Here is a 17,319-nt window from a genome sequence, read left to right as displayed (position 1 = left end):
TTTCCCCTCCAAGGCGGCGCCAGTCAGAAGGCCGACGTCACTTTCCCCATCATGAATATAAAATCGAAAATAACAACAAAAGACCGTCCTGAGCCTTGTTCACACACTTCGAACGTCACAATCGAAAATTCAGTCAAATTGATACAGCCCTACAGTTGCTGTTGCTGACATTAGAAATTGTAGAAAATGCTTGAATCAGAATTGCCGTCGAAAATGGCATATCACTTATCATTTATACAGCATACTGTATATTAAAAGTACTGATTTAATAATTGATACATACTTTCTCGTTGTACGATTTACACGTTATCTTCGTGACTTATTTTTTCACATCGCAAAACGGCCCCTAGACGATCAATATTATTCCATTATATTTAAGTTTGCGCAGTTATATTGAGCATTTGTAAGTTGTGCAATATTATTGACTGTATAAAAACTTTCTGGACTATATTATGCATTCTGAAAAATATATATATATATATATATATATATATATATATATATATATATTGTGCAGTATCCCACCAGTTGTTCGCGAGAAGCCGTGGAATACAGTCGCTCACCACTGTCACAGATAGTCGTCTTCGTTCTTTGTTTCAAGGTTCTCTTTTTCGTCGTTATTAATTTAATTCTTTGTTTTGTTTCCACATCGCGTCCTTTTTCTTATTAATATGGTATGAGTGTGAAAAGTGAAGAAAGAGTACAGTATTTTTTACTGAATATATACAACTTCACAAAACTTTTACAGCTTTGTGGAATGTTAAGTAGAATGAACATAAAAATAAACAGAAGAAAAATGAGGCGTATGAGATGTTGTTCGACAAATATAAAGAGAGATATCATACAGCTACAAGAGTAGATCTAATAAAATAGTTCAATTTTTTTAGCACAGCAGCGCGCCTTGATCGTCCAACATTTCGAAGCAAATTATTGTACAATACTATTAATTTCTGATTGAGTTGTCTAGGAGGAACGTCAGTATTGTTGCACAATACTACTGTGCAGTAATAGGATTGATCATCTAGGAACCGCTTAAGGCTACAACCAAACAGAATCCGTAATAACACACATTATTAAAAAAAAAAACCTGTGAAAGACGAAAATAAATTTTAATGCGTCACAATGTCAAAGATTAGGCCTATATAACTCATCGTCTTTATTATTCACACGAGTGTACGACCAAGAGTGAAATTATTGTAATGGAAATTCCATTTGAGACGGAGAAAACTAGTAAATTATTTTGAGATAAGATATTTCATGGGTACTTTAATTTTGCGTTATTTGTTTTATAATGTAAGACATTATAGGCCTATAAATATCAAAACTCATAAAAATGCGGGAAGTTAACAAGTTTGGATTAGACTGATACAGAGGTATTTGTTGGTAATTAAAAATCACACGCTTGATGGCAACAGCTCAAGGTACGCCATTTAGACGTCCACCGACCACATCTATAATAAGCCGTCGGATTTTTGCGAGTCTCGCCTTAAGACGTCTGTCGTCTAACAACAAGAACACTTCCAGATGCTAGCTGGTATCTCATATTGAGCGTCTCCTCATACCGGTGAAAGGTCTTGAGTGTTCTACAGAGCCAGTCTGCTGATCATCATCAGTCATCACCTAAGCTCGTATGCCTTACCCTGAAACTAGATGGCATGAACTAAAGAAGGAAATAGGATGAAGTGGAGTGTGTTGTTAGAAAATGGAAAAATCCCAATAAAAACTCTCATCTTTCAATCTTATTCGCCACAAGTAGCCTATCACTTAGGACTTAGGTCAACAATGGAGATCGAGCCTAATGATAAGCCCGCGGTCTAGCACTGAGCTAGAGGGACCAGCAGCTCTACATCCGTATTAGAAATTAATTACTGAGGTAGACAAATGGCTTGGTCTTCAAGATTAATGAATTATAGGCCTACTTAAATTTTTCCACAGTAAAATAAAATGTTACACATAAAGTTCTATATCAAATTACTGAGAAAATAAATCTATGTTGATAATATGAAAGACAGTCTGACAATATATAACTGAAATCAAGGCAAGAGACTTGAGTCCTCTAGAATTATCTCACAATATCCAAAAACTTGTTTTTTGGCAATTAAACAAAAACTTATATAGCCTATTTCAGTAATCACTATTTGACAGAATTATTTTAAACATGCTACCTGTAGGTTTAGGAATGAAATAACCTAAAATTTGAATTCCTCACATGAGTACACTCCCCCACTCTTCCTACAGAGCTGCGCACGAGATCGGATGAGTCTACTTACGAATGATAGGGGAATGGGTTAGCCTTTGCCTTGAACTCGGTAGACACACGCTCGACCTTCCCTTCGACAGAAACGTTGTTCCCCTACTGCGCATCGCGTCTTGACAAAATGCGTGAGCTGTACTACAGGACACTATCACAGACACTATAGAACAGGTTTCCTATCTCATTGTTTACAATTTTTTTATATTGTGAGTTATGACCCTAGTCTAGAGGACTCAAGGAAGACCTAAATGGAGATGTATATATTCTTTTACCTTGTATTAATAGCTGAAAAGAAAGTTACGGAAGCCAAAACTTGCAAATGTGGATGGGATAATGAAAGGTTATGATAACTCATAATTATTAATGTCTTAAAGAAAGAACTTTCAATTCTTTACAGTGATTTATTTAGGTTGCATGATTTCTGTATTCGAAAATGTAATAAAATACTCAAAATATACATAAGATTATATTTACATAATTTTAATCTTTTATGTCTTTGTTAATAAATTTCGTATTTTTTTTATAAATCACAGTAGTAAAATAAAGTTACATTTCAAACATAGTAATAAATTAAAATGGACTTCATAAAATGTTTTTTCAACTTTTTTTAAACATTACCAGCAAAGAAAATCTGACTTCCTTTCTCCTTACAGATTGTAGTGCTGAAATATTTTCAAAGCAATAGAAAATGGCACAGTACAGCCATGTCGACTGATTTATTACTTTATTTACTTCAGTTTTCTATAATGAAGACCTGGGTTCAATCCTAATAAGTTCCTGTGGAATGAATTACGCAAAAACAGTGTTGCAGCAAGGTTTCGAGAGTACACCGGTTCCTCTGAAATTATACCATTGTGTTATAATTGAAAAGTACTTTCTTAACACTGATGCAATAGCAATTACAATCTCATGAAATAACTCTACGGAATCCTTACTGGAATATTTTATATGGCGCTTAGCAAAGAGAATCCGTCGAGTTGACACTGAAGTCTAAGTAGGATAAAGGTTGGTAATATTTTGATACGAGTATTATCGTGATTTTTTTTTCTTTAAATTTAGTACAATTTTATTGAGATAAAGATCGGGTTTTGCGTCAACGTAGTCTATTAAGGGAATATTCGTGGACAAATTGTTGCAAAAACAAGTCCTTTTCTCTCTCAGTAAAATTGTAATAAATTCTCAAAAAGAACTATCACAATATTAGTCGTATCACAGTATTAGCAACCTTTATCCTATTAGGGTTTGATTTCATACAGGACAACCACTTTTTAAGATTTCTATTAGAGTTATTCAAAATTTCACTACCTCTCAATTGACTCTCATACAAAAGTTGAAAATTCATTATCACGAACATATTGGCAGCATTGAAAGTTTCCTTCAACAAGTGGACAAATTATCCTCTTGTGATTACTAACGCTTCTTAGAGAAGCACTTGATGGAGATTAGATCTGTCCACGGATCTGTTGTAGAAATTTACATACCTACAGAGATGGAAACAAACCTCGCACGAAAACACAAGAAGATATATACAAATCTGGCTTTCAGGTGTAGCTCCCTATAAAGTTGGCTTGAATAATTTCAAGGGGAAAATTGTTCCGGGACCGGGCATCGAACCCGTGACCTTTGGCTGAGCGCACCAACGCTCTACCAACTGAGCTACACAGAAACTCTACCCCGACACAACTGTTCCCTTTCCATCCACATACCTCAAGTGAGTTGTCAAGAATCAGAAGCGCAACATTGAGTGCACACTTTCTGTATGACTTAAATTTGTAGTTTTTCTGTTAACGAACAGCAACATGTATTAGCTATACAAATCTGGCTTTCAGATATACTTGGGTATGTGGATAAAAAAGGGAATAATTGAGTCGAGGTCTGGTAGAGTTCCTGGGTAGCTCAGTCGGTAGAGCGTTGGCGCACTCAGCCAAAGGTCCCAGGTTCGTTGCCCGGCTCCGGAAAAATTTTTCTCTTGAAATAATTCAGAAGAAGATATACTTTTCATAAACGTCATTCACAAAATTTAGAATTTGGAATGAGAAATCCGTATTGCATTCTTGCACCATGGTAAATTTATATCCTTTCAGCTTCAATAGCTAAATGTAGCGTTTTGTAGAGAGCCGTAAATCCGTTTCCTGCGAATCACAGCGAAGCTATTTGCTAAAGGAATTATGTAAGCTGTATACAATGTCAATCAAATTTTCCTCGGTGAGGACTGTACACTGTTAACCTGTTAACTGCGCTTCCTGTCTCCGGAAATCTATTCATCACGTCAAGGATAGGTTTACAACTTTGATCGTCAACACCAGACGTTTTTCGTAAAATTGATTTTGAAGGTATGGCGAATCTTTTAACACATATGAATCGTATATAAACATTCTTTGTGCATTATAATAACTAAACTGTTTTCATTTTATGCTTAGTTATTGAAAACGAACACATCAACACAAAAAATACAACAGCAGGTGTTTGTTCACTCTCCTCACAGTACTGACGTAGCCTTGTATAACAGTACCTGTCTTTACGAGAACGCCAACCGCCAGAAACGGTACTGTGAACAGTAGGCCTATAGCAAAGATCTTTTCTCCAAGTATATGTAAATGAATTAAGTCTTCAGTAGCGTTATTAATGAGTACAATACTTCTAAGAGAAGACACCTTTATATGGCTTTTAATAACATTATACTCACTATTTATTTTGTTTTTAGATTTTCTACAGTGAAACATGGAAACACTGCTGAACCGTAATTTTTACATTATCCAATAATGCAGTTTCTTTAAGAGACGTTTGTTAATTTCTATGGATGTCGAATAAGAAAAATATGTATCTTACTTCTCTTCTAAGGGTATTTGCATTTTTTAAAGGTCTAAGACTACCTTTGCAAGAGAAGTGAAGCCTTATTGATGTTCTTATTGATAAATTTGTACAGTGTGTGAATTACACATTTCTAAAAAGAATGGGAAGATGAAGATCGAAACAGTTTTCAAAAAACAGAAGAATGTTACCACAGTTTTTATGGGTAAACGTTATCGATTAAAGGAGAAGAGGTCATGTACTTCGCAACGCTCCTCTCTCCGTCGGAGGGCCAATTAAAACTTCAGCTACAAAATTTATTATTAGAAGTACTTGCAGGTACTCATTTTGAAAGTTATTATTACGCCAGTTATGTACATAATATTTATTATTAATTGGCATAGTTTTGAATATATAGGCCTACGTAGTTCTGTAAGTACGTATAGGATCTGAACTTATTCCAACAAAATAATGAAAATAATCTTTATAAAAATGTATGAACTCTAAATCGTGGCATTATTATGAATGATCAAAACTTAAGAGGTGTCAGAAAATTACTATGACACAATTTGATTAAAATAACACGCACATGCGTACAGCCAAAAAAGCCTAGATCTACTGAAATTTCTTACTAACCTAAGACTACAGTTCAAACAGTTTATCCTCCCCGGTTCCCCCGCTCTCATATGTGCAGCTGTTCTGTGCACTGCCGCGTACGCTCTACATACGATAACAGAGGAAAATAAAATATATGCACTATATTTAACTCAATGTCGTTGTCGAAAGTCACAATGACTTTCAATAACAATATTTAAAGAAACTCAAAATAAAGTAAAATTATAAGTTGAAGTACGTCAAACGTCATGAAGGCTCATAGGTGGCATAGAGATAGAGCTCCACGCTGTTTTATGGCACTAGAATGAAGTGATGTGGTCGAAAACAAAGCTCCGACCGCCTTTTACTCCCGAGAAAGACCCGGTACCGGACTCATTTTGATAGGTGCTGAGTGGACCGAGCAGCTCTAGAAGTTTTCGCAATGAGAATAATCCTACCACAACCCAGGATTGAGCATGGAACCTTCCAGTCTGTAGCCCTAAAAATAACGTTTTTAGTTTTCTTTACACGTTACAGAGGTATTTTTTGTGCGGATTAGGTTCTAATTGTCTTGAGAACGCCCAAGTCATATAATTACTTTTCTAAGAATAAGGTTTACTGAATGCATTTCCTGATTAAAATGTGCAATTTTCACAATGCATAAATATATGAGTCATATCCAGTGTTATATTTTAACATGGATGTGGGGATAATTATTTCCACCAGGATGAATAATTCCTGTTATTCTAAGAGATATAAAACTCCAGATGAGGGAAATTCCACAGATCCCCTCTGTAATTCTCACAGTGATTTATAGCTTGCCCTTCAGAGGACTCCAAGCACAATTAAATTTTAATGGTCATTTCTCGCCTACGTAAAAAATTAAACTCTGCTAGCCATCACTCTTGCCGATTATATTACCATTGGAGGTACTAAAATACTACTGACAGGTTCCCCACATTAGGAATTATTCAATTCGACAGATTAGGCAACTTCCAGAACGGTCCTATAATTCCAACCCTCGAATATGTAGAATGTCAGTCTCAAAGTAAGCCTTATGCGCAACTGACGTCGTAGATCAGTGATGTCAAAGCAAGCGCATTTTTCTGATCTTGGCGTCGTGCGCGGGCAGCAAGCGCCAAGTATGGAAAGAGGAAGGGTTGTGTATATGAATAAGCAACCTGTTGGATTAAGAAAACAGTGGTGCACAAACTTCAAACGGAACGTGAAATTTTATGTCGTTATTTTTATATGGCTTCTTTCTGTTTAATATTATCTATATTGTCTGTAAAACAAAAGTACTAACACTGATTTCTAAATATTGCACTTGTGTTTTAAATCTTAATAACATAATAGAGAGTTAAGAAGGAATATTCACTTAAATTCCATAGTAGTATAATATTATATTGTATTAAGTGGATGAAACACATCATTCATAAAGGAAGTGATATTCCAAAGAAAGAGATTGAGTATGACATGATAAGTTGGAATTTATATTGATGGTATCTTTAGCCTTACAAAAGTAATCAATAAACTAATCAAAACAATATTACAGTACAAAGCAAAGTTACCTAGGTTCTGTATCTGTTTTAAGTGTAACTAATATTACATAACGAAACTCTCATCGCATAATGCTTTTAAGGTGATATCTGTGAGCAACTTCCTATCATCAGAATGTTAAATTATTTTCTCGAAATATGCTGAAGCTATAGAGCTGACATTTTTACAACACATGGACACGTATCTTTTGCTTATGATGTAACAGTAGTTGCTTTGTTAATTCATTTCCTTACAAACAATTTCCATGCGAATAATTTCAAAATGTTCAATACACTATCTTCAGTAATACGTATATACGGTATATTAGATTTACGAAAAAATTCTGTAAGGCTACTAAATAAATAGGCCTATACCTGAAAATTTCACTTTTCTATACGAAAAGTTGAGAAAATATTTCTTTTGAATAAAAAAATCAAACTTGTGAAAAATGAGCATTAAAATTAAAACTTACGTTCTTATAATGCACTTATACTTCTCAGGCAAATCTAAAAATTAACATGGATACAGTTTTAATAAGTTCTCTTCCCTATACCTATTGAATCAGTGCTGGCCATCCCTGAATATAGCTCGACCAAGAGGCATATACCACCTCTTTCATCTGTCTCTTTCCTTTCCGCTGTAAAGCGCTCAGGTTCTCCTGGGCTCTAAAGCGCGCGCTTGCTCCTGTGGGTATCAATTGACATGCCTGTCGTAGATGGTTGGTCCAATAAGTAGTCAGGGCGCGAGAGGAAGGGCAGGTGGAAGAGAAAACACAACACGCTATGTGAACCGTTGCCCACTCGCTCGCTAGCTTGGGGAAGGGAAGGGAAGGGAAGGGAAGGGAAGGGAAGGGAAGGGAAGGGAAGGGAAGGGAAGGGAAGGGAAGGGAAGGGAAGGGAAGGGAAGGTACGAGAGCAGGCCCCGCTCTCTACCGAGTGACGTCATGTGCCAGTTTACTCTACAGAATCCGCGGACCGTTGTAGAGTGTATGATCTCGTCTGGAGAAGCATTAAAAACAAATCACTTCTGCCATATTTTCAGCATCTACTAATTCGTGAGCATTTAAGATTTTACGGAATATGTATTATATGTCTTTCTCGTGTTAAAATTTTACAGTACTTGGTATATGTTTCAGCCTGTTATGGGCCATCTTCAGAACTCATTTAACACGAAGAAGACATATAATACATATTCCGTGCGATGTAGTGTTAAAAGTTGTGTAATCAAGATGTATATTAAAATTTTAATTCTGTGAACTCTTAAGAACAGTTTTGTCAATCTTATAAATTATTTTGTAGGCACTATTCCTGTATTAATTCTTAATAAAAACTTCGAGAACGAATGATTGAGAAGATAAATACGCACGAAATATTCACCGCGTCTGCCAAGCAATACTACCAAATAACACTGCAATAATTTGACATCTATTAAACATTTTAAATTCTGACACACAACATTCACACAATATGGGTGTATTGTTATGCGTGAGCGCCATTTGTTGCTCGAACAATATCCGATACTCGATTTCTGTCATATGCGCACCAACATGTTTGTGTAATTGAGTTACGGCATTTGTGATTCTATGTCGCAAGCCCTGAAGATCCATAACAGGATTCAGACCTTGTACAAGGCCACAAGATAAAATGTGTAAGGGGTTCAAATCTGGTCACCGTGCAACTGGCCCATTTGGCGTATCTATCGTCCAAGGAAATGGTTATCAAGAAGTTGTGTAACAACCAGAGTACAATGTGAAGGCACCCCATCTTGTTGAATGTACTTAGATGGTTGGTTGAAGTTCCTGAAGCTGAGGTAGCACGAACTGTTCTGGCATATCCATGCATGCAGCAGAGGTCAGTGAATTTTCTGCAAAGAAGAATGGTCCAATAATGCGTGAGGCCGCTCCACACATTCAGTTTTGGACAGTTTCTCTCATATTCTCTCACTCCTCGAGGAGGCATCATATCTGCATGCTACGACGATTAACATGTCCAGATACATGACAGTTATTAGTCTACTTTTTTATTTTATGACACATTGCCTTCCATGTTAAAGCACTCAATAATCTCTTCCTTCTGAGATTGCCGTTTACTTCGTTGCAGCATCTTCATACTTCGGAGGAGCCGCCCAGCCAATTGCTACATTACTCGAAGAAGCAGCTTGTAAGGAATATGTTGGATATCGTGGGCTGTAAGCACTTTCTCCGAATAAATATTTGTTGTCGCCGGAATCACTAATATTTGTTGTGCCAAAAGTACTTTCCTCGTACGTTGGAGGAGCTGTAACACACAAAAAAACATTCATTCACAATATTAGCATATTAAAATTAACAATGAAGAAATGAGCAACCACCAGGAAGTTTCACAAAGGTAATCTAACAATAAATAAAACTTAAACATTTTTCTTAATGATAGCTTTTTATTGTACGCATTGTATTCTTCACCTGACATAATTAGGAACATTAAATCCAGACGTTTGAGATGGGCAGGGCATGTAGCACGTATGGGCGAATCCAGAAATGCATATAGAGTGTTAGTTGGGAGACCGGAGGGAAAAAGACCTTTGGGAAGGCCGAGACGTAGATGGGAGGATAATATTAAAATGGATTTGAGGGAGGTGGGATATGATGGTAGGGACTGGTTTAATCTTGCTCAGGATAGGGACTGATGGCGGGCTTATGTGAGGGCGGCAATGAACCTCCGGGTTCCTTAAAAGCCATTTGTAAGTAAGTAAGCTTTTTATAATCTAGATCAGTGATCATCAACTCGTTGACCTCTGACGTCACCTCAGCTTGCCCTCTTGCATTCTTGTTTCGCTTCAACGGGCAGAGCTCGAACGAAAAGAACCGATCTTTCTCATATTGTTCATATTAATCTTAAAAGTGATTTGAAAGTCTAATACTGGTATTTACGTGTATGAAACCAATTACTGAACGATAGGCTAGGGTTGAAATGAAAGCTGAATAAATCTGAATACTGCATTTCAGATTTTTACTTTCCCCTTTCATTTTATGTTATAAAATAAAATATAACTTAACTTTAGTTCATGTACTTACACACGTGTGCTTCATTGCAAAATATATATTAGGAAAAGTTGCTGATACTACTGAACTTTGTTACAGTGAATTGTACTCCGTCTTTCGTTAAATGATATTAACATAGTACTTAAAATGAAACAGACTCAAATTAATTAAATTAACCATTAGTGAAAATATTTACTGATATCCTGTAACGGGATTTTTTTGCCCATTTCCTGCGTACTAATAGCCCAGTATTATGCACCATGATCTGGGCAGTGCATGGACTGGAGAAACTTTGTAGAGAGTAGTCGGATGAATTACATCTGTGATGAAATTTAATTATTTTCATAACTGCAATTGCATCCCCACCGCTACAGTACCTACTGATGGCTCGCTGCCCTCTCCATTCTGCCCGCATAGTCAATCCTTGCCCTGACGTCATTCCGTTTCGTAATGACGGACGCTGATCTAGATAAATTATTGTTAATTATAATTAATAAAAGAAAGCTGGAAATAACGAAAATGAAATTCCTATATTTAATGTCAGAAGTGTATGTTCAAGGCAATCAATGTACTTAATAAAGACATTAATATCAAACTCTATAGTACAAAATAAATTCAATAAATTTAGGCCTAAATATCAGGCTTTCAAAGGCATGGGTCTGACTGGCTGGTTTTTCTAGAGCTGAACCGGAATTGGATGCGTGAACTTAGAGTTCATATTGCCCCATTGTGCTCTCTACAAGGCATGACTGGATCAGTCCGCCAGGTAGTCCGGATGGCATTCGTGAATCTGACGCTGACAGGCGGGCCGTTCTGCCTGACAGAACAAGGTCCCATCTGATAAACTCCAGATCCCACAATCCCAAGTCCTTAAATCCTGATTCAGAATGGAAGGCACGTAGCCTATATTACAACCAAGATTTCACCTTAGCCTAACTATTGCAGGTGACAGATGAAATGAGGAAGAGGTAGAGAGTGTTTGTGGAATGAAAGAGGAAATGAGAGTACTCCGAGAAAAGCCCTCTACGCGTCTGTTTTGTTCATCACAAATTTCAAAGCGCTAGCGCTTGAAACACAGATGCGGTAAAGACAAGAGATAAAGGAAGAAAGAAGCTCGTACTCTACCACAAACCACAACAACAGGATATTAGAAAACCCAAGACTAAGGCTACGACAGAGTGATAAGTGAAAATGGGACAGGATGAGTGGCTTATACCATGATGTCGATGACGACGACGATGATGATGATTATGATGATGATTATTATTTTTTACTTGGTTATTTAACGACGCTGTATCAACTACTGAGTTATTTAGCGTCGATAGAATTGTTGGTAGCTAGATAGTATTTGGCGAGATTAGGTCGAGGATTCGCCTTATGATTGAGGAAAATCTCGGTAATGAGCCCAAACGGGAATCGAACCCGCGCCCGAGTGTAACACTAGATCATTAGGCAAACACGCCTATCGCCTGAGCTACGCCGGTGATTGATGATGATAATGGTGATAAGGTGGAGGAGGTGGAAGACGAAAGAATTTTTAATATTCGATTAGTAAGAATTTAGTCAAAAAAATTCTTTAGATGTAAATTATGATTGGTAAAATTTAAGACAGGAGTTGATATTTAGAAGCAGGAATAATAAGTAATGGACACAATATTAGAAATAAAACACCAAAGCCTATAAGCGGCTAGAATAACGGAATGCCTGAACGCAACCTGCAGCAAATTTTGTTCAGACTACAATGAAAGTAGATATGTGAGAGTAGTTTTAATGTGCAATGTAAGAACAAAAACAGAAACTCTCAGAAGTAGACAGACTTTAAAAACGACAGAAATGAACTATATTATAAATTCTGTTTTAAGATTCCAGATTATTGCCGTAGTCTCGGTAGTTGAGTGGTTAAGCTGCTTGTCAAGCTTCTCTCGACCACATGATCGTAGTATCGTTTGTTTCTATGTTTACTTCTTCTATCGCTAGTGCTACAGTCTGAAAAATTCAAGCAGCCGCTGAAATCTGGAGATTTACCTCAATGCCGAAAGCCTCAATACTTTTTGGCCATTCACGAGGAGATTTGCCTGTGGATTTAGGTTTGTACAGACCTTTATGGGGCTATTTAGGGAAGTAAAGTCGGGGTCCCCTAACTGAGAAGATCAAGATTACTAGCGGCTTATAGTCTACGTTAAAATCCAACTTCATTAATTATCAAACACGAATATCGTTCCATTGTAGGAGGTGATTATCTCCAGACGCCACTACTTAGAAATGGAATTACGTGCCACATCAGAAGAGTCTAAGAATCAATGACTGTTTAGTGACAGATCTCAATTTTTGTAATTTGAAATTCTGATATAATGAAAGTGGAATAGTTTACTACACATTTCTGACATCATTCTGTATTTGTTTTAAATAAAAATATAATAATGTTTCGTGTCTCTTCAAGTCATCAAAATCAAAACTAGCAAATCTAAACTGCCCGAGTGTTCTGTATTTAGCAATGGAAAGCAATGAAGATCTACAATCATCATTGAAATAGTAGCGTCACTATTCTGTTGGATTAGGTTGAACGAGGCTGGATTGGGTTGGATTAGGTTAGTCAGTGTACAGTGTACAGTAGTGGCAAAAAAACCGGACCGACCCTTATAGCTGATTTCAGAGCTTGTTCACTCCAAAGCACGATAGACTGGTAAATAAGACTTTCGTGGTTCGAATCCTGCCTGGGAAGGAAACTTTTTTTTGTTTCTTATTCAAATTTATTCCCAATACTTTTCGATTGCAGCGATATTTTACTACTTAATTAACTTATTATTCCAAGAACATGGATTTTACCAGCAATCCAAAAGTATTGGGGATAAATTTGAATAAGGAACAAAAAAAAAAGTTTCCTTCCCAGGCAGGATTCGAACCATGAAAGTCTTATTTACCAGTCTATCGTGCTCTGGAGTGAACAAGGCTCTGAAATCAGCTACAAGTGTCGGTCCGGTTTTTTTTTTTGCCACTACTATACATAGTTCTTATTTCAATAATGTAAAGTAAGTAGAAGCCGATCGTTTACTTGGTAGGTTCTGATTCTTTTTAACTTTGAATTTTACCTCAAGTGTGCATATTTACGTTTCTTACTTAATTTTAATATTACTAATTCTAAATCATGAAAACGAAAAGTACAATCCTAAATCTAAAGCTTGTGTTTTAGCCTAATCTAAACTCCTGTTATGCCGCTAACACTTACCAGGAGCATCTTTCTTTGAGTTCAATTAGGTTTGATTTGGTTACATTACGTGAGATTAGGTTAGAACTTGGGTAAATGCATAGCTTACTTTCTTTCTATTACCCTATACAACGAGAGTGAGAAAGAGATTGTTTACTTGGTACGTTTCGATTTCTCGTTAACTTGAATTTTGTTGTGATAGACGATAGGTCTATGAAATGAAGAGTACATACTGTATTTACATGTCATATAACTATTATAATTTGCTTTTATGATTAATAAAAAGACGAATGATAGCCTACTTTTTAAAAATCTTGAAAACGAAAAAATTTCACTGCATGCCTGAAATTTTTGTTCTACTAATATTTAACAGTTGCGTCTTTTAGGTTAGGTTAGTTTAGGTTACATTACGTTACGGAAATAGGGAGAGTAAGAGAAATCGTTTATTTAATTGGTAGATTCCAGTTTTTTCTAACTTAAAATTTTTGGCGTAAATGAAAGTCAATATAAATTAAATTAAGCGTAGAACGATTTACCTTTCATACTTGGCCACAGATATGTTGTTATTGAAAAAACAAGGGTGGTAACACCGGCGTAGATCAGTCGTCTAAAGCGCTTGCCTTCCGATCCGGAGTTGTGCTCGGGCTGATTAAATGATTGAGTTTTTTCCGAGATTTTCCCCAACCGTAAGGCAAATCTCAGGTAATCAATGGCGAATCCTCGGCCTCATCTCGCCTAATACCATCTCACTATCACGAATTTCATCGACGCTGAATGACCCAGTAGTTGATACAGCGTCGTTAAATAACCAACTTAAAAACAATGCTTTCACGGTTTAACGCAGAAATTACAACCACTGACATTCGATTATAATAATTATTAAATACTATGATAACGTCTTCAAATAAATAATCGTCGTCCGAGAAAACTTTAAGTTGGACATGTTTGGATTTATTGGTAAAAGGCTAAAGATAATTGGAAAGTGAATATTCATATAACAAACTTACGCAAATCAGGGTATGGAGGCGCACTCGGCTCGAAGCATGGATCCGCTTGAGGCATCGTAGTGAATCCCCCGGCCATTTCAAGAGGAGGTACGTATGGAGTCGTGGCAGGCTGTGGAACTGCTGGTGTCTGCCATAGTGGAATGGTGCCGATAGTAATGCGGAAGCTATTTTTTAAGTCATTGTGCATTCCTTCTGGTTTTGCTTTTATCTGAAATGTATAGTGAAGATTACATAAGTGTAATTAATAAAAGTCTAATATGGCCATCTCATCAGTCTTGCCAACTGATACCAGATACCACCAAAGAGGGTGAAATGACAATGCTACGTACTGAAATAATAATAATAATAATAATAATAATAATAATAATAATAATAATAATAATATTATTATTATTATTATTATTATTATTAATGGTAATAATATATTATTAACAATAACAATGTATTGCTTATATTTACCACATCTCATCTTTATGTTGCGAGGTGTTTCCTAATTGATTCAATAATTTATGAAATAATACGTTTTCTTCCTGGACTTCTCGCTTATTATGTTAGTCATTAGGATTAGTATGATCTAATATTAAATTGTATTTTGTCTGACATTAAATTTATTGCTTTGAAATAAATAGTTTACGATTCATGAGACCTAACCTAAAAATTTATTTCCTTACAGTATGCATTTTCATCAGTTTCCTATACTGAAAACCGAAATTATTACTGCCAACATAACAGTTAGAAAATAACTATCAGTTGTAGTATTTGTCATTACCCGAAATTCGAAACGAAGTTGGTAAAAGAAAATTCAACCTAAGAGCTAGAAAATCACTATAATTCACTAGCATATGTAGTAATAGGGGAAATATGGTTAGGTTTCACCCTTAGGATATTAAGTAAGCTGATCCTGACTATAAGTTAATTAAGTCAAATTTAACAAAGCATTACAAAAAAATAATAATAAAGTCACGCATTTCACACGTTTAGAAACTTAAATTATTTTATGATGTTGGCAGCATTACAGGTTGGAAATTATATACAGACAATTCTCGTTATCCGCGATAATGACGGAGACATCAGATGCGATTTTCAGACTAAATCAGAGTTAATGCTGAAGAGCGCTCTCATTTAAACTCATAAGTTCATAACATTATTCCAGTCACTGTACAGTATTAAATCTTACCTTCAAACTATATTCCAAATCGATAACACTGCATTCACGGAGTTGTGAAGGCGGCAATGGAGGTATGTCCATTTTCTTACACCAGGTCTTTGAACCATTTTCTTCCACGGCTCCATCTAAGTTCATACTAGTGACGGTAACACGGTCTTCTTTAGATCTGCGAGGATGTTGGGAATAGTACGTAACAATCTGTCAATAAAAATATTTGGAAATGTAGGCCTGATGTAGCAGTTGAAGAATGCCAATAAAATATAATTTCTAATAGTCAAATACTATGGAAGCACTAACATTAATTTCATTGATTTCTTGTTATTTATTTTTACAAATTGGCAGTTAGAGCATAATTTATATAAACATTTCAGTTTTACAAGTGCTTCGAACTCATAAGGATGAAAAGAACAATTATTATTATTTTGGACACAAAAGTATGAAAAATCTACATGAGCAGACAGTGGATGCGGGATGACATCGTTGAATGTAAGTGCACATTTACTATATGTTACATTTTTTCATTCATTCAGACCATTGGCTGAACAGGTTTTAAACGTAAACAGACAGCATCAACATGCTACTGTATCTCCGTACAGTCAGAAGGAAAAGAAAAATAACGTACTGTAGTACATACATCGCAAGGTTCAGTCCTCGTCATCATTGATGCAATTACCAGCGTTGCAGTAAACGACGGTATATTCTCGTAAGTTGTCGAAGCTGAATCGTCTTCGCCTATCACTTAAACAGTTTTTGTATCGAGAGAATTTCTGAAGAAAACCTCTAAAATGGGGATCACTCAATTTCTTTAGAGGAACATTTATACTGAGCATCATGTTGCACGTGTCGTTAGACCTGCACAACTAAATGATGATGATGATGATGATGATGATGATGATGATGGTTCCTCAGATTTCATTTCAACGCATTTCCTGTGCGATGTACTGTTGCAATGTTTCTCTATAGCCTGAGTTGTTCTGGTTTTTATTTCAATTTTACAAACATTACACATGATATTGTCTTCGTTAATACATAAAATGTCACTCTCATACTTCTTAATTGCATTTCGTATCTCTGAGCGAATTTAACGTTTTGCCATTATGAATGAATCAGCACAACATATTTAACGCGTACTAAATACTTGCGCAGGATAACACAACTGCACACATTGCGTTGCAATGTTACTATGAACAGATCGGGGTTCATTCGTTTTGTACGCTGCTGTACTCGCCAGGTACACAAAAGACGGACGGCGCGGCAAGTGCCATATACTCTGATACGAAACAACTTCGCTTTTCCTTAAGTCATCCCGCATCCACTGTCTATACATGTTTAGGCTTCACGACTACGCTCTTTTTTCTCTATGATTTGCTTCATCGATACATTTAATCTCTTTTACATAAGGAATATAATGTAAAAAACTCAGACATTTCATAGTAGTCTCACAATGTATCAAGAGACGGGCATGAAAAAATAAATATAGTGGTAGCCATATCTCATCCCCTGTCTATACTTCGTTCCATAATGTCTGACAGGCGACGTAAACATTGCCGTCAGGGGAGGAGAGAAGTATAATTTCTATTCAACCAATGGTAGAGGTCTCATTTCACGCTTGTCTTGAAGTTGGCGGTCTGAAGCATTATACCCCCGCCCAACTTCAAGGCAAACGTGGAATGAGGCCTCTACCATTGGTTGAATAGCAGTTATACTTCTCTCCTCCTCTGTCGGCAACGTTTACGTCGCCTG

At 36.2% G+C, this 17,319-nt stretch overlaps 1 protein-coding gene across 2 annotated transcripts in view; it reads right to left on the bottom strand.

Moving 5' to 3' along the window:
• Positions 1–9,116: 9,116 nt before the first annotated feature.
• LOC138706377 (arrestin domain-containing protein 17-like) overlaps positions 9,117–17,319 on the bottom strand; it is a 46,173-nt gene continuing 37,970 nt past the window's right edge. For both annotated transcript variants that reach the window (XM_069835583.1, XM_069835584.1), the window contains exons 6-8: positions 15,586–15,774; positions 14,409–14,616; positions 9,117–9,453 (exon numbers count right to left, since the gene is read on the bottom strand). In XM_069835583.1, coding sequence (XP_069691684.1) covers positions 9,263–9,453; positions 14,409–14,616; positions 15,586–15,774 — 588 coding nt within the window. In that variant the 3' untranslated portion in view covers positions 9,117–9,262. The remainder of the gene's footprint in view (positions 9,454–14,408; positions 14,617–15,585; positions 15,775–17,319) is intronic.

This window comes from Periplaneta americana, chromosome 9 (assembly GCF_040183065.1).
Source record: "Periplaneta americana isolate PAMFEO1 chromosome 9, P.americana_PAMFEO1_priV1, whole genome shotgun sequence".
Lineage (NCBI taxonomy): Eukaryota > Metazoa > Arthropoda > Insecta > Blattodea > Blattidae > Periplaneta > Periplaneta americana.
The sequence above is the reverse complement of the archived record's forward strand: the minus strand, read 5'-3'. Positions and strand labels throughout refer to the sequence as shown.